Source organism: Mesoplodon mirus (assembly GCF_964341445.2).
Source record: "Mesoplodon mirus genome assembly, chromosome: 13".
Taxonomy (NCBI): domain Eukaryota; kingdom Metazoa; phylum Chordata; class Mammalia; order Artiodactyla; family Ziphiidae; genus Mesoplodon; species Mesoplodon mirus.
The window spans coordinates 2,249,924-2,275,648 of record NC_138989.1 but is presented as its reverse complement, the minus strand read 5'-3'; the positions used below and the strand labels follow the sequence as shown (position 1 = coordinate 2,275,648).

At 53.1% G+C, this 25,725-nt stretch overlaps 1 protein-coding gene across 1 annotated transcript in view; it reads right to left on the bottom strand.

Annotated features, from left to right (window-relative positions):
* RIMBP2 (RIMS binding protein 2) overlaps positions 1-25,725 on the bottom strand; it is a 109,136-nt gene that overhangs the window by 10,330 nt on the left and 73,081 nt on the right. The window contains exons 10-18 of the mRNA XM_082640018.1: positions 24,357-24,508; positions 22,967-23,428; positions 20,931-21,074; positions 18,215-18,373; positions 14,841-15,521; positions 13,196-13,313; positions 7,298-7,482; positions 6,424-6,592; positions 363-466 (exon numbers count right to left, since the gene is read on the bottom strand). Coding sequence (XP_082496144.1) covers positions 363-466; positions 6,424-6,592; positions 7,298-7,482; positions 13,196-13,313; positions 14,841-15,521; positions 18,215-18,373; positions 20,931-21,074; positions 22,967-23,428; positions 24,357-24,508 — 2,174 coding nt within the window. The remainder of the gene's footprint in view (positions 1-362; positions 467-6,423; positions 6,593-7,297; positions 7,483-13,195; positions 13,314-14,840; positions 15,522-18,214; positions 18,374-20,930; positions 21,075-22,966; positions 23,429-24,356; positions 24,509-25,725) is intronic.

The following is a 25,725-nucleotide window of genomic DNA, read 5'->3' as shown; positions in this document are numbered from 1 at the left end:
AGTTTTCACAAGGTTCCTAGGACCCCAGACCTATATGCACAGAGAACATCAATCCTTTCTTCTCCATTTTCCTTGAATGTGTGTGTGGTGGTCGTGCGGGTCAGTGACCACCTGCAGGGGCTTTGCTTTCTCTCCAGGACGACCATCACCACCAGGTGTGGGTCACAGGGCTTGCCTGGCGCTGGTCCAGGGAAACCCTATGTCAGTGGCTGCCATGTCCTGAGCGTGTCACCAGGCTCACGACCTCTCTCCTGCCTGCCTGGGTCCCTATTTACTGGCCGGGTAGCCCTGCCCTCGGACGGTTCCAGAGAAGGGAGGGAGGGGCGGTGCTGTCGGCAGAGGTGCGGGCGCTGGGCCGGTACCTCGACATCGATGTTGGGCGAGCTCTCCCGCGGGTCGTAGTCGTACAGGGCCACCATCCTCCGCGTCGCCACCGAGGGCTGCCTGACGGTCCTTCTGTTTCTCTCTGTCCACATCACAGGAGAAGAAGAAAGCCACCATGAAGTGATCTCAGAGCCGGGTCACAGACGGCCAGTGGGCACTAGTGCCAGCAAAGCCAGGGCAGCTCCCACCCCTTTCTCCAGCACATCCGTGAACAAGGGAGACTTAGACTGATTCTCTGCAACAGTCGACCTAAACCGTTTGGGGCGGCACCGGGTGGGTGTGGTATGGGCAGGACCGCTGGGCCAGCTGGAGGTTGGCACCTAGCTCGAAGGAAGACCCGCAAACACCGGGTCAAAGCTGCTGCCCGGGTAGCTGCCGTGAAGCCACAGAATCAAGTCATTCTCGCTCAGACCAGAGGCACAGCCACCGGCCTGGCATCAAGAGAAGCAAGAGTCCATAGAAAGCGGCGCCCTCTCTACGCATCTCAAGGGTGCCTCCCGCCGCTTTCTCCTCTAGCGCCCTGCCACTGTGCTTTTAACAGCTGTCCCTGAAACGAGGCCACCTGCGGAGAAGGCTCTGGGGAGGTCCCCTCCCCTTGCCTGGCTGTGATCTGCCATGGACGGAGCCCCAGGGCACTATCCCAGCACACACACGGCAGTACAGAGCCGGGAGGGAAGAGGAAGCCCCGAGCAGAGCAGGGGCGGAACCCTGAAAACAGCCGTTGATGAGAAGGGTCAGCGGAGAACTGTGGGGTCTGGCCCAGAGTGTCGAACTCCCCGGCAAACCGCTGTTGTGTGGATTTCCAAGTGATCTTTCTCCTGGAGGAAGCCGGCATTGCAGCATTTCTTCTAAACACAGCTGCTTTTCACCTACAATTGATTTTGGGAGTTCAAAACATAATGAAAACTCTCAAAGGCAGGTGTTTTGAAAGCAACTAACGTTAGTTACGTGGCTTTGCAGTGGTTTGGGGCAGGTATAGGGCCTGCAGTGGATGTGCAAAATTCAACCCTCAGCTCCTGCTGAGAATCACTGCTTTTGGGGCTTCCCTGGTGGTGCACTGGTTGAGAATCCGCCTGCCAATGCAGGGGACACGGGTTTGCGCCCTGGTCTGGGAAGGTCCCACATGCCGCCGAGCAACTAGGCCCGTGAGGCACAACTACTGAGCCTGCGCGTCTGGAGCCTGTGCTCCATAACAAGAGAGGCCGCAATAGTGAGAGGCCCGCGCACCGCGATGAAGAGTGGCCCCCGCTCGCCGCAACTAGAGAAAGCCCTTGCACAGAAACGAAGACCCAACACAACCCAAAATAAATAAATAAATTAAAAAAAAAACACAGAAGAATCACTGCTTTCATTTAAAATAAGCAAGCACACCTTTGCAGGACCTGCAGGACGTATATTTCCTTGAAGCAAAGTATAGTGGTAACCAGAGGTCAAGTACAGTGCTGCTAAATATTGCTAATTTCACAGGAGATGTTTTCTGCAGGGATGAATTTCTGAAGGGGGCAATAACCATACACATGTTCTGTACTGAGGTGTACTTTACATACAGTATGATTCACTCTTTCTAGTGGTCACTTCAGCAAGGTTTGATCAGCTCATGCAGTCTTATAACCACCACAGCGGTCAAGATATTGAAGCTCCATCACCCCCCAAAATTCCTTTATGTCCCCTTGTTGTCACCTCCAGCCTGGGTAACTACTGGCCTGTTTTCTGTCCCAATAGTTTTGCCTTTTTCAGAATATGGTTTAAATGGCATCACACAGATGTAGCTTTTGGGGACTGGCTTCTTTCCTTTGGACAATGCATCTGAGATCCATTTATGTTACTGCACGGATCAATAGTTTGTTCTGCTTTTATCGGTGAGTAGTATCCCGTTGTATGGATGCACCATAGTTATTTTATCCCTTTACCAGCTGGAAGACATTTGAGTTGTTTCCCCGTATCAGTGATTATTAGTCAAACCACCATAAATACTCACGTACAGCCTTGTGTGTGAACATGTTTTCATGCCTCTTGGGTAAGTATACAGGAGTGGGTAGGATTGGACTGTAAGTGTAGGTTTAACTTTAGAGGAACCCATACCTGTTCTGCAAAGCGGTTGTACCATCTCACACTCCAGTGAAACCGAGCAGAACCCTACAGGGCCTTCCTGGGGACAGACCCCACCCCCTGCCACACAGTGTCCCCTGCCTCTTGCTTGTAGCAAAGCTTTAGCCTCCTAGGCCTTCCCCAAGTTCCAAAGAGCAAATTTAATCAGAAATGTGAGAAAATGTGGAAACAAGGGGAAAAGGTCAAGCAACACAAAATAACAATAGTTTAGCCAGAAAACAATGTCACGGATCCTCAGTTCCTCCTCAAGGGCTATAGGTACTATTCTGAGCCGTGTCCTTGAGCTGTTTTACAGATACTACAACCTCCACCAGGTGGAAGTAGTTAACTGCCGACCACCAGCACACAGACCCCCAGACCGGTTGGAACCGGAAGACTGATGATGTTGATTCCCCGTTACCTCACCACCAACCAATCAGAAGAAGGTCCACAAGCTGACCAGGCACCCTGCAGCCCCCTCCCTCGCCTTGCTTTCGAGACCCTTCCCTGAAAGCCACTGGGATTGGCTCCGTTGAGCACGAGCTGCCTGTTCCCCTCGCTTGGCACCTGCAGTAAGTGTTGTACTTTCCTTCGCCACAACCTGGTGTCAGTAAGTTGTCTTTGCTGCACATCAGGTGAGTGGACCCAGGTCTGGTTCCGTAACACCGCAAGCAACGAGGGTTCCAGTCGCTCCACACTGGCCCACACTTGGTATGAGCAGTCGTTTTCATTTTAGCCATTCTACTGGGTGTGTGTTGGTTTCTCATCGTGGCTTCATTCACTAGTGATGTTAAGCATGTTTCCATGTTTATTTACCATCCAGATATCTTCTTTGGTAAGGGATCTCTTCAAATCTTTGGTCAACATCTTTACTGGGCTATTTTTTTATTTGTTAATTGATGGTTTTATTTATTTTTTATGATAAAATGTTTTTTAATTTTTATTGGAGTATAGTTGATTTACAATGTTGCATTATTTTCATGTGTACAGCAAAGTGAATCAGATAGACATCTACGTATATCCAGTCTTTTTTTTTTTTTATATTCTTTTCCCATATAGGCCATTACAGAGTATTGAGTAGAGTTCCCTGTGCTATACAGCAGCTTCTTATTAGTTATCTATTTTATATATAGTAGTGTGTATATGTCAATCCCAATCTCACAATTTATCCCTCTCTCCCCATCCCCTGGTGACCATAAGTTTGTTTTCTACATCCGTGACTCAACTTCTGTTTACTGGGGGTTTTTTTATTGTCAAGTTTTGAAAGTTTTTTCTCTATTCTAAATATAAATCCCTTTCTGCCGAGTTACTCGCAAATATTTTCTGCCAGCTTGTGGCTTCTCTGTTCATCCTCTTAATGGTGTCTTTCTAAGCTGAGAAGTACTTGATTTTGATGATGTCTAACACAATTTTTAAAATATATCATAACAAAGAAATTGTTGCCCTATCATCACAGTTCTTCTCCTATGTTGTCTTCTAGAAGTTTTATAGTCTTTGTTTTTATATTTAAGACAGTGTTCCATCTTGAGTTAAGTTTTTTAATATGGTGAGACTATGGCTTGAGATTGGTTTTTGGCCTGTGGATGTCCAATAATTCCAGCACCTATTATTGAATAGACTATCATTTCTCCACTGAACTGCATTTTTACCTTTGTTGAAAATCAACTGACCGTGTATGTGTTGATCTGTTTCTGGGCTCCATTCTGTTCTGTTGAGCTGTGTGTCTGCCTTTCTCCAATCCCACATGGTCTTGATCAGTTTGCCTTTATAGTGAGTCTTAAAATCAAGTTTCGTTGAGTCTTCCACTTCTGTTCTTCTAAAAAATTGTTCTAGCGATTTTAGTTCCTTTGACTTTTCAGATGCATGAAAGATTTACCTTATGGATTCTACATAAACCTTTGTGCAGACCTTCATTGCAGTTGCGATGAAATCTATAGGTCAGTTTGGGGATATTTGACATCTTAATATCTTAGCAGTATTAAGTCTATGAGCATTCTCTCTCTATTTACTCAGGGATTCTTTGATTTCTTTCATCAGTGTTTTATAGTTTTCAGCATACAGATCCTGCACATACTTTGTTAGATTTAACCGTAAGTATTTCACACATGCATTGTGTTATTGTTAAGCGGTATTACTTTTTAAATTTAAATCTCAAATTTTTCATTGCTAACCTATGGAAATACCATTGCTTTTGTATCCATTGGCCTTGCTAATCTCACTTGGGAGTTCTAGGAGCTTTATTTATAGATACGTGAGATTTTTAAAGTAAATTTTCATGTCACCTTTTCATTCTGTGTACTGCTGCTTCCTGGCTCTCCCCATACCGCACGCTCTGCATGATGCTGGAAGGAAGAGGTGAGGGCAGACATCGCAGCCTTACTCCCAGTCTTGGGAGGAAAGCATTCGGTCTTTCACCATGAAGAAGGCTATTTCCTAATAATAGAAGGGCAAGCAGATATCTCAGCTTGGTTCCCTCAACTAGTCACATTCAGAAAACTAGAATGGAATAAAAAGACATTTAATCTAACTGATCATGTAAGTCAAGTTTCTGTTTTTTAGCAGATCACTCCTAGGCTCCCTGGGTTTGTGGTGCACAGAGCCCGTTCCCTCTATGAACACTCACTGTCTACTTCAGGAAAGAAGACAGCAATGCAAGGGAGTGGATGGTGTGAGGGGCTCAGAGAGCTGCACCTCGTGGATTTAATCTGGGCAATTTAATCATATGAAACCTCGACTATTCGACGTGGATCATAACCTGAGACCATGAGCTCATTAATACCAAAAAGTCTGAGGCATTTTATTTGATTTTGTGTTTATCCTTAAAACCATGCATATTCTTTAACCACTGAATTGTGTCTTCGGAGTGTCATTTAGAAGTGAATCTAATGTTTTGAAGTATTAAAACTGTAAATATGAATGACATAAAACAGGTATTTCTGTCTACAGCTATTTAGAAAAAGTAGAGGCCTTTTGAATGAGTAGATTTTCCTTGAACATGGGAAAAATTAAAGATCGTAAGTATAATGTTGCTGAAAACAGTTTTGCTGTTGGTTGGCTCACTGGTGCTGCAGGGTGGTTCAAGATAAACGAAGGCATGTAGTATCCAAATTAAAGGGTAAAAATCTTTTATGCCTTTTGGATAAGCAAAATTCACCTGAAGAATGGAAGGCGTAACACTACCCCAACATCCTTTGAAACCTATCAAAGATAGGCAATGTTCAAAGAACACTACCAGTGTCTTAGTGCATTCAGGCTGATGTAACAAAGTGCCACAGACTGGGTGGCTCAGACAACAAATATCTGTTTCTCACAGTCCTGGAGGCTGGGGGTCCAAGACCAAGGTGCTGGCTGACTTGGTGTCCGGTGAGGACCTTCTTCCCTCCTTCCTGGCATACAGACAGCTTACTTCTCAGTGTCCTCACATGATGGAAGGGGTGAGGGGCCTCTCTGCAGTCTCTTCTGTAAGGGCATTAATCCCATCCATGGGGGCTCCACCCTCATGACCTCCTCACCTCCCAAAGGCCTCACCTCCTAATACCATCACATTGGGGATCAGGAGTTCAATGAATGAATTTTGGGGGGACACAAACATTCAGTCCAGAACAACCCAAAGAACGGCTTTTGTTTATTTTCTAGATGTGATAGACCTTTAGTAAGCAAGGCTGTGCTTCATCTTCCCTGAGAAGATCATCTGTGGTTTCATAAATATTTAGATGCCTATACGTCCATATCACAGCAAGACTATTACAAGCCTGGTTTACCGAGTGGGTTTGGCCCAAGAAAAGCCGATGGTTAACACTCAGATTTCCTTTGACACATTCAGATGGTGCAGGTGGGATCCTGCTCAGCGCTCTCTCCCGCTCTGAGCTGGTGTTTTTGCTATGAAACCCTCAGGAGGGCAGTAGCCTCACAGCCTACAGGTTCATGGGTGAGCAAGGGGTTGCCTCTTACCTATTTTCTCCACAGGTGTGTTCAGGGGGAGGAAGCCTTGTCTGAGAAGCTGGTCCATCACCTCCTCATCGTCTGCCTGGATTTCAGAGACCATGTTACAAGGAATAAGGCCAAGCCGAGCGCAGGTTTCCCCGCGGTAGAATCCATCAGCATCTTTATCACCGTAAACCTGGAGCCGTGGGAAGAAGTTAAGGCATTGGGATGGGCTGGTTCAGAAATACACCAGCTCTACTCACGGTACAGTCATACCTAGTCAGAAACAGACTTGAAGAACATCAAAACGACCGGCACGTGGGTGTAAATGTGTACACGTAGCCCTCGCCCTATACATCTCTACCTCTAAGAACCTGTTTCTCCTCCAGGGTTTGGACAGCCCCTGGGCCTCCCATCAAGGGGGGGGGGCTGCTAGCTGAGGCCAGGTGATGAGACCCCACCCCACTTAGAAGTGCAAATGGTCCTTCCGTAAGAAGACAGTGCCACTGTCGGATATTCTAGAAGTGAAAACATCTCAACTAACAAAGAGATTCTGCGGGTACCATTCTGTGGGGTAAGCGTTACCGTCCTTTAAAGGCCCCGTTTTATCAAACATTAGGACCACTTTCAAAGGCGAGTTGTCAGTGCCCTTTGGGAAATTTGCCAACTTAGGACTCAAGGCTCTTTCCCCTCTCCTAGGGAGCATCCTGCTTCTTCGTTCCGACTCCAGACTCAGGCCCCCCTCCTCTGCTGAGACGAAGGCTGAATGTCAAATGCAAAAGAAAGCAGCTTGTCGTTGTGATGTGTTAAGGAACTTGGGTCTGGCGAGTGCCCCCTCCCCATCCTCCCCCCTTACTCTCCCCCACCGTGCCCTCCCCATCACCCCCAGCCATGCCCCCACCTTGATGATCTGCCCTTCTTTAAAGGGAAGCTCCTCTTCCGCAGCATCTGGGTTCGGGGACATGGTGAGGGGGTCGTAGTCAAAAAGAGCCACAAAGATCCGGGGCGGGAGCTCTTCCGCCCCAGGGTCCGTCTCTGACTCTTCGTAGAAGTCTGGAGAAAGCCGGTTCCGCCCACCGTACTCATCTGGGAGCATGTGGGATAAAGGACAGGGTGCTAAGTAATTCCCGCAGCCATCCCCCAGCTTTACCCAGAAACATGAGCTGTTGTAGGAAGTGTGGTTTTAGAAACTCCCACACTTTGGGAGGCTGTGGCACTCTTACATTTGTCTTTAAAACACATGGGCAGCTTCATGTGCAGGCAGAAGAGATGGGTTTGACAAGCAAAGAACTAGCGTACAACACAGGCACCAGCATGACCCTAGGTGTGCTGCGTGCGAAGACAGTGAGAGATAAAGGACTTCGTGTCAAAGACCTCCCTGCAGGGCAGGCCTGAGCACCAGGGGCGGCAGGTGGGCGAGTCCTTGGGATTAGGACGCGGCTGCACAGGCCTGTGCAGGGGCCAGAGACCCGGAGACCCTCTGTGTGTTTCCATAACAGCTGAGCCAGAGTACATGGACGTTGAAATGCATCTGTATATCAGTCAAAGTTTGATATAGGTGACCAAGCTGCTCACTTAGCCCCAAATAGGTAAGTGGCAACAAATGCATTACAGCAAATTAATGACTTCCTAGCGGGATTGAGTTTCAAGTCTACCTACCATCGAGCTTCTAAAGAGAATTCTTTTTGAAATCCTAATATATAAGCATGTGTATTATATCATCATAATATGCATATATCTTAGGATGCCGATAACCTAAACATTCAGTAACTTCGCTTCTGCTAGGGAACAAAACTTCTGAGCAGCAGGGCCTTACTGATTTCTTCACACTGGTTTTGCTTTTATTTATAGTCAGTGAGAAGATCTCATACTTTCCCCCCTAGTTTTCAGTGTTATCTAAGTTGAATAGTGTGAAGCTAATGGTACACCATCCCGTGAACTAGGAACAGCTCAGTGTAGGCAGTGATGCAGTGGTTTCTCGTGCTCGTGGCTGATTTGCAGAAGGAACTTAACACCACGGTGATGTGATGCTAGTGGATGCCATTTCAGCTGAGGGAAATGTCAGTGAAGGAGCATTGTGGCTACAGCTTTGGCTGCACCCAGAGGGTTCCCAGGGCTTCTCCAGCTGAGCTGACGTAGTGACGTGGAGTCAAAACGTACAGGCAAGTTCACAGGGGCCAGTTCATAGGGGAGGGTTGGGTAGGTCAGCGTCACCCTGGAAGACTTTTGAGTCACACCTACAATCCACATCGAGTGCATGCTCTCAGGAGTTGGCTCGAGTTCAGGCACCATGACATGTGGAAAACCGTGCCTTTACATCTTTAAGTCCCAAATCACACCGAGCACAAGTGGGAGGCATTAGGCATTGGAGACCAGAGGGGGACCTGAGGCTAGTGCCGACGCCCAGTGAAAACAGCGGGCAGGGTCACCCTCACCATTACAGGATCTCTCTCTGGTTCGGGGGCAGGAGTGGGGATGGAGTGGAGGTGGTTGGAGCACTTGGAGTTGGTGTGTATGAGTGGAAGTGTGGGTGTGACGTCACTGCACTGTTTCCTCCAGAGAAGGTGCATTAGAGGCTGTACAAGAATCAGACCTCATGGGGAGAGAACAGTGGCCTCCATGGAATGTGTCCATGGAAACCTGGCTTCGCAGGGACCAAAGTGGGCAACCGAGAGGTTCTTCTCTTTCTTGGTGGCAGGCTAGACTCAAGGAAGAACTTATCTCCAGCTGCTGGTCTGACCTGGGAGTGGGCGCTCCTCCCTCTGCCCTGATGTGGAATGTCCTGGCCCGGGGTGGGAGGGGGTCTTTGTCAGGAAGGAGGAAGGGTCTGCACACCATGTGCAAAGTCGGGGCTCATGACCGGCCCGTCGGCTTCCGAGGCCACCTGTGCTGCCAGAATAAGCATCGTCCTTTACAGGTGAACTACTTCCCTCACTACCTGACCAAGGGCACCGCTTCCACTGTTCCTGTCCAATGTAATTTCCACGGAGGAAAAGGGGGTCACCTGTGAAACACACTTTACAGCTCCTCATCTCCTTGCAGGGAAACCCAGGGAGAAGAGACTCCTTTCTAGAGGGCGAAGCTTTGTTTCTTTAGTTATTCATTTTTCTCATCTGGACACAGAGAAAATGTGCTCCATTTCCTTTTGCTCTACAAGGTCAGTAGCCAAAATAACTGGGGAAAATGCGGGGGGGCGGGGGAGAGACCTGCACAGTCGGTTAGTAAGAACAGAATGCTTCTGAATGTGGCACTTCATGTTTAGAATGGTAATACCCTCAGGCCTTTTCATCTGACAGGTAAATAACTAGATAAAGGCAAAGACCAAACATTATAGAGGAAGAAAGCAAACCCAGTGAAATCCTCCTTTGGGGTCACTGATCAATGTTATGAGGCCTTCCTTATGCTAATTATATGACTTAGAATTTATTAGATGTGGAGCTACATAATTTTTATCTTTTTAAATCAGAAGGGGCATTGTTTTCTTAATTTAGGAAACCCAGGGTATATTAAAAGTATAGTATATTTTAACTGTGAATGCATTGCTTATTAAAAATATATTTAGGAAGCATATGGTCTATAGACTTAAGTTCCTCTGAAAAAGAAAATGGATGCTTTTGGAGTATGGCAGATTTCTAAAGTATTAATTGCTGATATTTGCACAAGAAAAATATAACTGAACAGGTGAAACAGAGCAGGGCCCTGTGGTCCTTGCCCACCCCGCCATGTCCTCCACCTGCCTTCTGTCTGCGGAAAACCTTTAGCCAAAGAATAAGAAGTGAGAAAATGCAGAAGCAAAGGAAAATAAAGGAGACCAAATAATAATAGCTTAGTCATTAAGCAGAATAAGGGACCTTGAGTTCCTCCTCAAGGGCTAGAGATACTATCCTGAGCCGTGTCCTGGGAGCTGACTTGTAGACACTGAAACCCACACCAGGTGGAGAAGTTAACTACATGACGACCAGGCTGTAGCCATGACATAAGCTGCCACAATTCCGAGAACTGGCCTCAAGGAAATGGGAACAAACCGACCCTGGAACTGAGGACTCACTGTACTGAAAGCCATCAAGAGGACGCTGGTCAGACCACCGAGGACCAGTTTCAAGATGCCTGTCGGAGCTGCCTGTGCTGGTTCTGCACGTAGTCCCCTCCGTCTATAAAAGTACTTGCCCCCGACTGTCGGGGGAGGGGGGAGTCGGCCTTTGGACAGGTGTCCCCCGCCACCACCTGGTTACCAGCATCCAAAATAAAGCAAACTTTCCACCAACCTGGCCTCTTTGTTAGCTTTTGAGCAGCGAGCGGCCGGACCCCACTTCTGGTTACACAGGGACTAGATCTAGGAAAACAGTCTGTTCACACGTCACTGACAATTCACTTCCTAGGGTTTGCGGCATGATTCTCTTCTTTTTTGGTAGCTGCTGAACATGATTCACTATTTTAAAAAAATAAATTAATTATTTTTGGCTGTGGTGGGTCTTCATTGCTGCACGTGGGCTTTCTCTAGTTGCGGTGAGCGGGGCCTACTCTTCGTTGCAGTGCGCGGGCTTCTCATTGCGGTGGCTTCCCTTGTTGTGGAACACGGGACCTAGGCGTGCGGGCTTCAGTAGCTGTGGCTCGCGAGCTCAGTAGTTGTGGCACACGGGCTTAGTTGCTCCGCGCCATGTGGGATCTTCCCGGACCAGGGCTCAAACCCGTGTCCCCTGCATTGGCAGGCGGATTCCTAACCACTGTGCCACCAGGGAAGTCCCACGATTCACTTTTGTCTTCTGAAATTATAACAGGTTCTTCAGTCTGTTTATGTGTATACATGTATGAATATATGAAGTTTTTGATATTAATTATGCCTTTTACATGATTTCTTGCATTTCTCCATGATGAAAAATCAGGTACAATGAAAGCAACTGTATCACAGATTTAACATGTTTTGAATTCTATTATTAACAGAGTTTTTGGTTAAGCTGTTACCACAGCATTACTCTGTTTTTACCAACTTAGTGTCTTACCGAAATTAAGACACGTGTGCAGCCTTCTGCATTCTTTACCTTAAGACAAAACTGACTGAATATTGTCAGAGACTCTGACGGGGAGACTGTGGGTCCACTGAGGTTTTCCTTTACTCCCTTGCCCGGCTGGCAATTTGTAGCACCGTTATTTTCAGTCCTGTAGACGTTCCTTCTCCATCCTAGGAGACTGGACTAGGAGACCCACGAGACGTCCTGCAGAGCACAGCCCTGCTTGGTGCCGCAGCATTAATCTGCAGTCACGGGAAGGGTGGCAGTTCACGTGATGCGCATTCGCTCGTTAAAGTCGCAGGCGAACGAGGACTCGGGAACCAAGCTCAACAGGAAGAAGAGTCTTGAACTGGTCCCCACCTCGTTCCTCAAGACAGTCAGTCTCGACAAGTCATTTACTTTACAAGCCAGGAACACCTACTTGACCTCCATTAATTGCTACAGGGGGAATTATACACAAATGAAATGAAGCTCTGAGAGATGTGGCCGCAGTTTACGACACTCAAACACAGAGCGAGCTTAGTACCTACAGAACTCTGTTAGTGCATCTGCAGTAAGTGAAACCGGTGTTTTCCAGCTGATTTTGTTTATATTTCAGCTTATTTTGTTATTTTTCAGCTAAATGAATACGCTCTGTGTTTTCAAAGGTCAGTTAACAGTCTGAAATTTTTTACTGATAAAAATAAAAACATTCTAAAAACTGTCAAGATGGAAAAGGAAACTTTTGTTTCCCTATTGTTTGGGCTCTATGAGGAAGAAATGTCTGAAAGGATGAAACTTCAGGGGATCTGTATTGCTGTATAAAGTCTTTAATTATTTTTGGCTGATGTGAACGAAGCCCGATTGCCTTTTAAACCTTAGCTATTTAAATGTGATTGGGGCTGTGTTTTCAGGTGTCTGGACCTCCATGGGTTGTCTTCCTTGAGCCCTGTCTCGCCAGATCAAGATGTTTTGCTCTCATCTACTTCTGTTCCGTGAGTGGGTCTCTTGCTTTGTTTCGTGTGTGTGTATGTGCGTGTGTGTTTTCACACAAAGCTAGTTTATTTGTGCTGATCACCAGATTCCATTATCTTGTGCATAATACTTTTTGGAACTGTTTTGCAGGGGTTCATTCCAGTAGTAGAAAGATTCCCATCTGACCTTCAGCCACGTTCCCCTCTTGGCGGATTGATTAGAATGGCTACAATGACAGCTTTCAGCACGGCTGGCTGAATTCCAAAAAGTAATTAAGAGAATGGAATTGGATGCCAGAGGGTGACTCATGCACAAGGAGGTGGCCAGATGGACGGGGTCAACACGCAGTTCAGGGCACTCATTCAGGCCTCCTGGTGTTTTTCATAACTTTCAACCCCAGTTGTCCAAGGGTTTCACGCATACAGATAACTCTCCATTGACTCGGGGCTTGTTTAGATATCTGGAGTTCGGCCACCATCCCCGCCTCTGCTGCTCTGACCATGAGCATCTCACGAGAGCATGACCTAGGAGGCGGGGAGATGGCCCGTCACCATCTCTTCAGTGCCTATCATGGCAGCCTCTGCAGCGAAACAAGAAAAACTGGTAGGGAGAAGATTGCTGTCAAAAGTCAATATATTCTGAGAATACTTAAATTTCGGTTTTATTTATCTTGTGCTGTTACTCTGCCTTCTTCTGCCATAAATGATCGAGGGTGTTCTGTATTTAGTTGAAAATGCTATTCCTAATGACTTTTTAAAAATATTTAGATGGAGGACAAAGCAGCCACGTGCTCTGTGGTTAAAAGAAAGAGGGAGGCCTCCATCAGGCCCACTAACCGGCAGACGGGACCATCATCGGCCGGGACCTGTGGCGGCCGGCACTGCCGTGGGGAAACCTCCGGCCCACGTGATCCACCCGATCAGCCCGTCCAGCAGTCACCGGGTTTCCTAAAATCTAAAGACAAAACAACAACACGGTCATAAGGTTTGCCAGCCGTGGGAAGGAAAGAATTATCAGCCAAATCAATTCAACTTAGAAGCAGAAGCTCTAAAGGCAACTAAACTTAGCTTTTAACTGAAAGGTTAGCTGAATAACCTGGAAGAGGAAAAAGGGCTCACCCCAGGCACGCCGTCTTCTACAGCACAGGTGTTTTGCTGCACACGGGTAGGGGCGAGAGAGCATCCCTCGGGAGGCACCTTTCTGTTGCTGCTACCGCCGCCGGAGCCAAATGTTTTGAACCACAGTGAGAGTGGCTTAAAGACGACTTGTCACACCTTCGGCCCCTCTCCTAGTCTCAGCACAGCCCCTCCAGAGACCACAAAAGCGGGGGAAACACTGCGTTTCCAAATGTCCCGCTTGGGCAAAGGTGCACGTGAGGTTACCGAAAACTCAAAGACAGAAGTTTCTGTGTGTTATCAGCTTGGAAGCTCATGGCAACGTCTTGGCCCTAATCCAAAGACACCCATCACATTTCAGGGCTAACCTGAACCGTCTCCTATACGGATGTCTGCCTCTGATTCACACTACAGGTTTGCATCGCATCATATATGAGAATCAAAGCAAAACCTCCAGCTCACTGGTAATTTGAGTCAGGAAGTTTTCAGGGACACAGGGAAGGAACCGGGGCTGGGAGTAATGGAAATTAGTCTGTTACAGGCGGGGAACAGGGAGTGAGCAGCAGTTTGCGGGTGTCAGTGGGCTGTGGATCGGCGCCCTCTAGTGGACATATCACAAACTGCACCGGCTCAGACCCAGGGCCTGGAGCCCTGGGATGTCTCACCTGTGCTTTCATGGAAAAGTTCAGCATGACAGGAGCAAATGTTCTGAAAAGAGGACACAATATAGAGATGAATGAAGCCTTGAAGGAATCCCTACTCTTGAAAAGCACTCACAAGCCTGGAAGACAAGGCAGGGGGATGGGTCTAGAGCTGATGATGGAAAAGTCATTCTGAAAACTGGTCGCAGGAAAGAAACAGGGGAAAAAAAAAAGAAAAAGAAAACCTTTGGAAACAGATGCAAAAATGGATCTCTTCAATCATTGTTCCCTATTTTTTTCAGTTACAGATGAAGGCCAACACCAACCACAACCAAAAACCAAAACCACAACGAGAGAAAAACCTTCAGTAACACCGGTAAGTCCTAAGTAAGTCCCCACGGTTCATTTTGCAAAGTATGTGTTGCCACACTTTTGGAGAATCATAGTTCAGCTAACCCTTAATTAAAATTTAGATTCAGTTGTCCTTTAATTAAAGCAGCCACACTCATCACTGATTTGGGGGTAGGCGGTCATCATTCTAAAGCAAAGTAAAGAAATCATCAGCATGGTCCAAAGACTGGGAAGCTGCATAGATCAAAGATGCATGGAAAATGAAAGAGAGCCAGCAGAGAGAGTGCCCGGGATGGACACCAAAATAAAAGGTGAAGAAATGAAAACAGATTGGTTTGGCAAGCGGATGTGAGCGGGAGGTTTACTTCACACACCAAAGGACCGTCTGCAACCCGGGGAGGAGGCTGGGCGTGTCGGGCACTGGCCCTACTGTCGGACATTTTTATGCTTTTCTTCCGCACATCCCGGAAATCCTCCTGGCCCGCGGGCTCGCCCCAGCTGTACTTGCTGGGGGTGGACCTCTCCGGGCTCGGGCGGGCTTCATTGCTCCTGATGGCGTGGCCGGGCTCCACTGGCTCCCCGAAATCTTCTTCGATGCTGCTCTGCCGGGTCAGCGTCCGGCGCCGGGCCAGCAGGGGCCTCAGGCTCCTCCTACAGGGACAGTGCCCGGGGCCGGGGCTGCACTGGGCAGCGGGGCTTCTGAAACTAAACCGCCTCTCTTCCTCTTCGCTCCCACAGTCCAGGCCGCTGTCCGGGCTCCTGGTGGCCGAGCGGCTGAACCAACAGCCTCTGTCTTCGAATACGAAGTCCTCGGCCTGGGGGCCCCTGGGTTTTGCAGGGACCCGGGAGCCAAGCGGGGCCTCGTGCCCCCTGCAGGGCCGGGTCCGGGCCCTGGAGGAGGCGCCGAAGTCCTGCTTGTGCAAGAACTCACAGGGCTCTCCATCCTCCTCGGCTACTTCGGGGATACTGAAAAGCTTCCTACTGTGGTGAGTCTGTTGGGGATACGCGGGCAGCTCCAAGGAAGCACGCTCAGTGGTCCTATGCTTAGAGCACTCCTTAAGGGGGTGGTGTGTTAGAACAGGTGCCGGGAGTCAGTGTGTGATCAGATATGAAGTGGGGCAGAGGGAAGGAAAGAAAATACAGACAGAGTTAGTCTCTGAGGCCATGAGGGGCAGAAAGCATGCTTGTGCTCGTGGTGGGAGGGGAGCGGGGGGAGGGGCAGATGGCATGCTCTGGCCAGGGCTCTGGAATGAGAACAGAATGGGTTAGACGGATGGGGCCGGAGCAGGGGGGCCGGGCAGAGCGCACGCAGAGCGGCCTGACGCCCTCAGGACCAGCCATGCAGCCCCAACAAGGGAAGAGTGGCAGCTGGGCCGCGGGTGCTGGGAGGACGGTGGCAGGAGGCCTCGCGCTGACCGAGGCGCTAGGATCTGTGACGCGGCTACACCCAGAGGCAGGGACGTCTGAGCCCGCTGCCCGCTGGCTGCACCTTCAGAAACTCAGAAGGCAGCTGCCGTGGGCCGCCGACAACTGGAGATGACTCACAAAACGGGGACCCCAACCCGGCCACGCCACTGGACTCTGCACGTCCATCTAGGCTCTCGGCACCCTCTAAAATCCGTCCTCGTGCACAGTAACCTACGGCCTCTCTCCCTGGCTCAGATCTCAGGCTGTGAACGCGGGGACCTCGGCACCGGGCACCCCGAAGTCACGGCTCAGTCCGTGTCTGCAAAGGCTGCCTGTCTCTCCGCCAGACCCTGGACCTCGAGGCCCCCAGCGGGGAGCTGCGTCCCCGCCAGTATGGTGGCTGGCCCACCCACAGGGGCCTAATGGACATCGAGGGGCGGACACCCCATGGCCCCCGTCCCGGATGTGGTTCTCTCTCCGGATTTGCCCTCAGCCCCCTCCTCTGGTCCCGCTGAACCGGCTCGCTGGGCGCCCCTCCCGGGACACTCCAGCGACTCCACGACGCCGTAAGCCCACCGTCTGCCCCGCCACGGGCCTCCGGGGGGGGGGGCGCGTTAGAGACGCCTCCGCGGGGGAGCATTGGATTTGCTTCCCTGCCCCCTAGCCCACCGGCCTGCGCGCCCCTCGAGCACGGGGACCTGGCGTGTCGACCCAGGGCCGCGTCTGCCACGGGTCCGGAGCCCACGAGGGCCAGGCGAGGAGAGCGTGGCACACGCTTCGCTCATTTGCTCACGAGCGCCCCACGGAGGGCGTCTACTCCGGGGAACACGGAGGTGGAGAGGGAGAGGGAGGAAGCAGCGACCCAGCCCCGGGCGCCAGGCGGGGCGCACGTGAGCCAACCGGGCTGCCACGTGGGAAGGTGAGCCCGCGGGCCGTATCCCCAGGCTAAGTCTTGGAATTTCTGAAAAGACACCAGAAGTCCAGATCGCTGAACTTGCCCTGTGGGCCTTCTACCCGGGAGACACGGTGACCTTTGGTTTCTCTGCTAACTGCGGTGAGGAATTACCATCCCAGAAGCGTCATGGGGGAGGAGAGGGCAGGGGAGGCAGACGCGCTTCGCCGGCCCAGCTCGCGGGGAAGCATGGGGAGCGGGTCAGGCTAGACCGCGGGCAGCTTGGGACCTTCCTCCGCCAGGAAAGGTCACCGTGAATCCTGCTGGACGGCGGCCCGGGGGCGGGGGAGGAGGGGGGCCGGTGGGGGTAGCAGGAGCGGCAGCCGTGCGGGGTTTGCACAGGGATCTGGCAGGTTCTCTAGCGACAGCGTCTCCAGAGCCCTGCGGGGGGCCTCTGCTGGGAGCACGGCAGGCAGTCCGGTCTACGCGAGCGGGCACTGAGCCGGCAGTCGGATTTGGATGTTGCCTTCTGTCCACCATTCAAAATGCGTGGCTCTGTGTTCCCAGAGAAAGGCCGGGGTCGGGCGGGGTTTTCCTCTCCAGAGCGAGGCCTTTTTCGTGTGAAAACCCCACAGCGGCCCGACCAGCTCTCCGGCCCTTTGTGTGTCTCCCCCGCTGGGCTGGGAGCAGCTGGAGGTCGGAGGTCACGTCCATCCTCATACCCCAGCCTGGCGGAGGGCCTGGCGCACAGGGGCGACCAGTTCGTGCCGAGTGAACAGATGCTCGGCTGGAACGGGCAGCAGCAGCAGCAGGACGGCTCCTGGTGCGTCCTGGGGCCTGGAGCGCGATCTCGGTCAAGGTGACCCCCCGTCAAACCCTTGGCCGACGGCTACGCCACAGGCAGAAGCAGAGGATGCCGGGGCCCCTGCTGGGAGGTGTCTGCGAAGGGGCTCGTGTGTGGACCCCGCTGTCCTCCAGGAGGGAGGACCCTCCTCTGACAGCCCCTCTCCCTGGCCCTCCCGCAGTCCAGCAGCGTCCACCTCGGTTGAGAATCTCTGCACGACTCGCTCCCAGTCTCCAGTCTGACTCAGAGGCGGACTCCTGCCCTCCCAGCCCCTGCTCCTCTGCGGATGGCCACGAAAGCCAGGGCTTTGGCAGGGGGGGAATCTTCTTTCTTCTATTCTTTCCGATTCAGTTCTTGGTACACAGCTGGGTGCCCCTGGGGGTGCCCAGTGGGTTCTCCCAGACTCCTTCACCCAGAACTTTGGGAAAGAGGAGGGACAGGAGACCCCGAGCGCAGACTCAATAGTGAGCGAAGCCCATGCGGATCTGTGGATTCTGCTTGCAGGGCCAGGTGCCTCTGGAGCCGGCCTCGTGGACCGGCAAAGGGACAGGGATGGGGGGACTGTGGGGATGGCGGGGAGGGGCCCGGCGCCCCTGGGCACTGACCTTGAGGGCACTGTGGGACGTGCCTCCGGGCCGCCTCCGGCCCCCGTCCTCCAGCTGCATCTCCGAGTAGAGTTCTTCCTCGTCCTCCTCCATGATGTCCGAGAGGTCGGACCCCCGGCTGCTCTCCGTGTGGTACTCGTCTCCATGGCAACAGTGCGGCTGGGCAGGAGAAGGGGATGGAGATGGAGGCGCAGCTCCAGCATGCGGGGGTACCCGGGGCCCCTCCTGGCTGGCCCTGCCCGGCTTTGCCCACTTCTGAGCTCAGAGTCGTGTCTGGGTGAGAGCCGCTCACCTCAGAGGTGAGGGAACCATAGTCCCCAAGCCCGCGGCGAGCTGGGATGGCAGACAGAGGACCAGACCAGGCCTCCCAACTCTAAATCCGGACGGGGGCAGGCAGAGACCCCTTGGGCTCTTGGCAGGACAGAATGCCAGGGGGCTCGCAAGACACACAGGAAAACATCGCTTTTCTGGGTACCGTCAGCCTCTCCAACTTAGTGGCTGGACAAAGGCTCAAGCGACAGGTTGTAAACTCAGGTGGCAGCAGGACTCGAGGCCCCGTGAGCGTGTCCGTGGCATCTAGGGTCAGGGAGCAGGGCGTGCAGGGTGGCAGGCAAGTGGGTGCAAACGCACCATTAAGGGCGCCTAAGAGTTTTAAGAAAACCGTGCAGTCTGGAATTCACACACGTGCACACACTGGGCTGTCAAAGTACAGCCCGGTCCGGGCGGGGTGGGACCCCCCCTGTGTGGTGTGCCCACTCTGTGCCCAGTCTGGTCACTGACACCGGGGAAGGCCCGCTGCTGGGGGTGCTCGGGGAGGAGTCTGGGGACGGCGGGAAAGGGTCAACAGAAAAGCAAGGAACAGTAGCTTGCTAACGTGTAAACTGAAGCACCAGCAGCCCTGATGGGGTCTGGGGATTTGGGGGCTGGTCCAGTTCAGCGGTCCCGTTCCCACCCTCAAAGCAAGCGCCCAGTACTCAGCATCTTGAGTATTGGCAGCAACTCAAACTGCACACCCTGCAAGCTCAGACTGATGAGCCCCAAACATGCATAAGGCTGTTTTGTTTCTGCTGGATGGCGTCGATTCAGAGCAATTTCTTTATCCTCCTGGTGGGCGACCAGACAAGTGTATTTAATAGCATCTCGAGACATGTCTATTAACAATACCCCCGTTTCAATCGCTCCTCTAGATAAAGACGTGTCAGCACCTGAGTGGCGCTAAGTTCCCGGCCCGCTGATGAGAAGGCAGCGTGAGTGCCCAGGCTGGGGGTCCCGACCCAGCCGAGCCCTCAGAGAAGTGGCCCAGATGCTCTCAGCCCGAGACGTCTGTGTGTCAGCGTTTGAGCTGCTCCAGCCCTAATTCTTTCAGTCAGGCACTGCAGAGAAGTGAATTGATTTTAAATGAATAAACAAAGATCAGGCTGGTTTGAAAGAGGTCTTCCCAAGGCAAATGGGAAGGAACTCTCCTCGAAAACACAATCTCACTGGATTCAAACCCAATGATGACTTAGTAATAAACCCATGGGATGGAAGGAGGTGTCTGCTGTTTGCCAAATACATCATGGCTAAGCCATTCATAGGACTCCTATTCCTCTCTTCTGCCCAGTGAGATGTCATGGGAAGTCTTGATGGAGCTTCTGGAGAAGATTTTTCTACCAGTTAAAAGAGATGTGCCTGAGAAGAAAGCCCCCCTCCTTTTTTCCTTCCCTCCCTCCCTTCCTTCCTTCCTTCTTGGGGTGCTGTCATATGAAAGTGTGGCGATTGGAGCAATGGCAGCCACTTTGTAACCATGAGAGAAAGGCCAAAAGAATGGAAGATTCAGAACCTAGAGCCAGGACACAACTGAGCAGCTGAATCAACCTTGCAACCTCCCACCTGAGACTTCCTGCAATGTGGGAGGATGAAATGTCTTTGTTATCTTAGTCATTATTAGTTGGGCATTCCACTTCTTGTGTTTAAATGAATGCAAATAGAATTATTTTAATCTTTTAGATAAAGAACCTGATGGTTGGAGAAGTTGAGGAACTTGCCTACCACTAGCAGTGGCAGAGCCAGGAAATGAGTCCAAGTCTGTGAGATTCCAAGGCCCTCTTCTTGGAGAGGTTGTGACACTGCCTTGCTGCAGAGCTGTGTGTTGTGGGGCCTGGAGGATCTGACATCTGAGGGGTCTTCAAGCTCTGACATCTCAAGATCTCAGGAATCTCTAGGCCCCACTCTTCCTGTTGCCCAGCCTTAGGTCTTGACACCATTAAAGGACGTTCCCATTAGAATATGCATAATCAGAAATTGGGAGACCAAACCCACATTGGATGGATCTGTCACTTGTGAGCCCAGTCTGGGACAAGAGGCCCTGACATTTTTGCCCCTCCAAGGGTGGGATGCTGACCGTTTAATTTCTGAATCTCCCATGATGCTTAGCACTTAGCAGATGCTCATCACTCATCTGCCTGATGAACCAAAGTAAAGAAACAAGGGGCAGGTTTTGCCCAAACTGAGACCAGGCGGTTACCTGGAGACTCATCTGAAGCACAGAATCAGCCCATGAACAGATACTCACACAGGGCGGTCAAGGAAGGCAAAAACCTCACATTCCGACTTTTGGAATCTTCCCCCAGTGAGGTCACAAAAGCGCAGGCACTGTGCGATCTAAACCTTCCAAGTGGACCGTGATTGCTGTCACCCGGGAACCCGGGGCCGTGCACCCAGGAGCTGCACTCACCGGCTTGCCTAGCTCCGAGCCTTTCAGAAACTCGTCCACCGACGCGCCCCTCCTCTTGACGTCGGGGGACTCGTAGCTGTCTTCCTCGTCCGAGTTTGCGTACTGCCCACTGCCCCTCTCCAGGAAGATGCTCCTTTTCTCTAGCTTGGAAGAGAAGAGGGGAGGTGTCAGGGCAGAGGGCGCCTGACCCTGGGGGTGGGTGCAGGGCAGGCGGCTTCCAGGCCCCACGTCTTCTGGGCTCCATCATTTCCTCTGCCTCCTCGGAGCCAGTGTGTGAAGGGACTTGGGGTGAGTGACCCGCACAGGCTGGCGGGCGTTTTCTGATGCTGCCCTGGGTGCCCGCCGCCCCTCCCATGCCCACCGGAACTAGCTCCTGCCTTTGCAGGAGGTAACGTGTGGGTGCTGAAGAAAGGCTCCTCTCCCTCTGTTTGCCACCTTGGCCCGGCTGTTAATGTGATCAATTAACCTTTTCTTGAATATGGAAGCTCAGAGGTTTGCTTTCTCTCCACACCTTCTGAAAGGGGAAGGCAGGCTGGGGGGAGGTGGGGAGGTGGCGACTGTCTCAGGTGTTCCTGGGCCCAGCCTCTGGCTCCAGCCCGCTCTCGGGAGTCCTGTCTGGGAGCTCAGGGTGGTGGGATGCATGGCTGCTACCCAAGAGGGCGGGGGGGCGGGGCAGAGCTCCCTTGCCAGCCCCTTCCTACACCAAAGCACCTGGGCTTCTGCTTTGTGGGAAATCAGGGCGGAGCGCCAGGGTGCCCGTACTAAATGTGCACATTCTGAGGCACTTCCTTTAGTCAAGGGTACAAACTGCTGTGTAACTATTAACAGGTCGGGAGATTCCACAAAAAGCCTGGATTTCCAGTTTTTCAACAGGCACTGAAGTGCTGTCACGGTACCTCTTCCCCCTGCTGGTTGCCTGGCCGTGGCCCGCCTACCTCAGCTCTGACCTCTAGGGGTCTGGCCTCTCCTCAAGTTCCTGACCCAGCCTCCAGCCCCGAGGGGGCCTGGCCTGGGCCCTGGGATGCCCAGGAAGTGAGGGTCTCCCGGCGCCAGCATGGATGTCTCCACCTGCATCTCAGAGAAGGCACTGCCAGGGGTTGCCGTCCTGGACAGACCCCCGTGGGCTGGCTGGGCAGAGCTGAGAAGACCACTGACCACCACTGTCCCCTCTGCCAGGGCCCTAACCTCGGGCTTGCAGCAGACAAGCTGGGCGCCCTGGTAGACAAATGCGCCCAAGGGAGAGAGACGGGGGTTTGGCCCAGGCAGGGAGGGGCACGTGGCCTAGCTCAGGTCCACGTCCTGCTCTCCGGCATCAATTCACAGGGGCTTCTTACAATTTCTCGTCTCATTGCACGTTTCCTCCGGGACGTGGCCACACTGTCATCCGAGTACTCCTCCCCATGGTCCAGGCGATTTCCAGTGATAGGCATGCAAGTATATTTATGTGCATGCATTTCTATATGTAGGTATCTATGTATACATACGTGTATATAAATGTGTGTGTGCATGTATGTATACACACGTACGTACATGTCTATCCGTGTGTATACACACACACTGGCACATACCCACACGTGCAAACACACACACACACAGCTAGAAGTCTGAAGTGAGCCAGCCAGGAGGTGACCCTCGTTTAGGAAGATGGGTCCCCAAGCCCACTCCCAGGAGGCACCTCTCAGATCCCTGGACACAGACCAGTACCTGGTTAGCCGGCTGTTAGCTCGTTTGCTAAGCCAGGCTGGTGGATAACCATTTCCTCTGGCTATCTGGGTCCGTATCTATGCAATGAAAACACACGTTGATTCCCACAGGCTCAGGCCTGGAATGCCCTGGAATGCAGCCCTAGGGGAAAACTGGAGGATGAACACGGCATCCTTCTCACCAAGTCAAGGCCGCCACTCTGGGTGCTGAGTGCTCGGGGCGCGTCTCCCCGCAGACTCGGGGTGCCCATGGAAGGTCTCATCCCCGCTGGACTGCAGGGACGGACCGCACGGCACGGGCAGCGGTACCGGCGAGGAAACGCCCAGCCTTACCCTGCTGCTCTCGGCCACCCTCTGCGCGGCTTCCCGGGCCATGGCCTTGGCGACGGAGGTGGAGACCGGGGCGCCCTGCGGCTGCGGAAGGATGCGGCTGGGCGAGGGCGACCGCCTTCCCGGGCCCGAGCCCTGCAGGCCGGGCGGCTCCAGCAGGCGCCCGTGGGCCGGAGCAGGCGCCCGGCCGAGCTCCCAGGCCTCATCCGCCGCGGCGTGCGGACCCAGGTGTTCATCTTTGGTATCGGGGGCTCCGGCACTTGCTAATGGCTTCGGTGTGGGAGCAGTTCTCAGGTGGGGGGCAGGAGGCACCAGGAGGTCGGGGGGGATGGCAGCGACGGCAGAGTCTACGGACTCGCCCTGGGCGGAGAGGGTCCGCACGGTCACGCCCTTGGCTTCGAGGCTCCGCAGCCGCACCAGCTCCACGGCCGTGCCGTCCGCCGTGGGAGAGATGATCTCAGCTACCTGCGCGCACACAGAGCGGGGTCAGGGGCCGCCCGGGCGCCTCTCCAGCAGCCAGGGCTCTGGGCCCCGCCTACATCCAGCTCAAACCGCACCGCCCGGCCGGAAACCACACCAGGCTGCAGCCCCGCCTCCCGCCCGCCAGTGGACGCCTGGGGGCACCGCTGAGCACGCCCTCTTCTTCCGCGTCCAGAGCCAATCCAGGAGCAGACGCGGGGGCCGCGGAGGAATCAGAACGCCGGGCGTCTTTCTGCCAAAGCGTGGCCCCAGGGAGGTGCCAAGCAGAGGCCAAAACGGGCTTCCGGCTGTGGTGGGCACGTGACTGCGGCCCCTCCGGGCCCTGCCCGCTGGGCTTCTGCGGGGAGCTGGGAGGAGAGAGGGCCCTGCAGCGGCCGCTCTCCCCGGGCGAGCTGGGACACCGCCCCGCGTCTGATACAGCAGCCCTGGGCCTGGGGCCGCGGGGAACAGGGTAGGGAGTGGAGAGCATACAGAAGCGTTCTCCAGCCCCGCCCCCCAAGGGCAGCCGTGTCTGTTTCCTGTGCCCGGACCGGCTGGGGCTTGAGATTACGGGCCCCCCTACAGCGGGCATTAACACTTCCCTGCAGCGTTTCCGGGGCATTTGGACTACCGTCTCGCCAAGAATCGGTTTGGTAGAATCTACTGAGCGGGCCCTGATATCGTGGGGCTCGAAAGATGTGAATTTTTGGTACCCAGGGGAGAACAAGAAAGGTCCCGAGCAGGACAGGTAGTCACTGCGGGAGAAGGGCAGACAGCACTCTGCGAAGGAGGACAAGAAGAATTCTCCTTGTCCTGCAGCCGAGCCCGGGATGGCGGCGCAGGGGCTGCTTAAGTAGCTGCTGGGAGGTCTTGGGGGCTGAGAGGGAGAGTCGCCCGTCACTGAGCGGAGAGTGCTGCCCCAGCAAGGACTCACCCTCTGCCCTTTGGCATACACGCCGTAGCCGGTGACGTTGGCTCCATTGGACAGCCCCGTGGCCGTCAGGGCGGGCGGCTTCCAGGAGACGTGGACGGTGGCTGGGGTGGCCGCGGCCTGGACGGCAATGTCCTGGGGCGGGGCGGGAGGACCTGGGGGACAGAGCAGAGCTGTCAGGACACGGCCCTCTGGCAGAAGAGCTGCCACCACGCCCGGCTGGGGGCGCCCGGAAACGAGATCTTCTGTTCAAGCCTCCAGGGGTCGCGGGCAGAATATGAAGCGTGAAAGCAGGGCAGGAGGGTGAGGAAGTGGCAGCTCCCGGACACACGCGGTGGCCTCCTGGAACCCCGCTCACGGTGCTCCGTCCCCAGGGGAGCCCGTGACCCGGCCAGGCCAGCCGGCCACGAGGACCCAGCGTCTGGCAGAGGAAAGAAATCCCTGCCGCCTCTCCATACTCTTCTGCACCCCTCCTCCCTCCGCCTTCCCTCTGTTCCTCCGCCTCTCTCTTCATCAGACTTGGGGGCAGTGAGCTGGACCGCACATCCCCCATCTCACCGCCTTGTGGGACAGGACAGAGCCGGAAGCTGGAGAGAGACGGTTCTGATGAAGCCACCCGGCCCTGGACACCAGCTCTGCACACACTGCCCGGCTGACCAGCTGGGCCGCTTCCTTTGCCCCCGAACCCGTTTGAATCGCGCTCACCATGGAAGTCTTGAGCAGCTACTTCAACCAACAAGGAGGCCAGGGTCATGTCGCTGGTCCTTCCAGGTGGCTCTTGGGGACAGCAGGACCACCTGTCTGCCCTGTAACCCGCAGGCAGCTCCTTTTCCCCCGGGGTCTGTCTGGTGCAAATCCCCCATAACTAGCATTCTATTTGGAAAGGAACGTGTAACTTTCAGGAAGAAGGTATGAGCTTCATCCTCCAAGACGCTGCTCCGCCGCGTGGATTTCTGTGGGGCGCGGGGGGGGGGCAATGGCTGTTTGCTGAGGATTCTCTATGTGCTTCTCATTCTGCTGCTCTCTTTGGACTCTTTACATCACGTGATCTGCACAACAGTCCTGTGAATTCAGCGCATCCTTGTTTTGCAAATGAGGAAGTTAAGGTTCCAGGGAAGCTGCTCCGCTATTGTGTGTTGGAAACGCCAGCCTGCAGCTCAGAGCAGCTCATGAGTAAGGCTGATGCAACCCACCGTCAACACACTGCAATATGGGGCTTCTGAACTTCCCTACAACCAGCTTCAGAAGTTAAATTGTACCTGGACGGTCCATTCAAACATGACACATGGGTCATTATTTTTAAGGGCGAAGGTCAAGAACTGAAACTAGCTGGGGAGTTTGCTGGGTGCCCACTTCTACCACAAGAGCAATG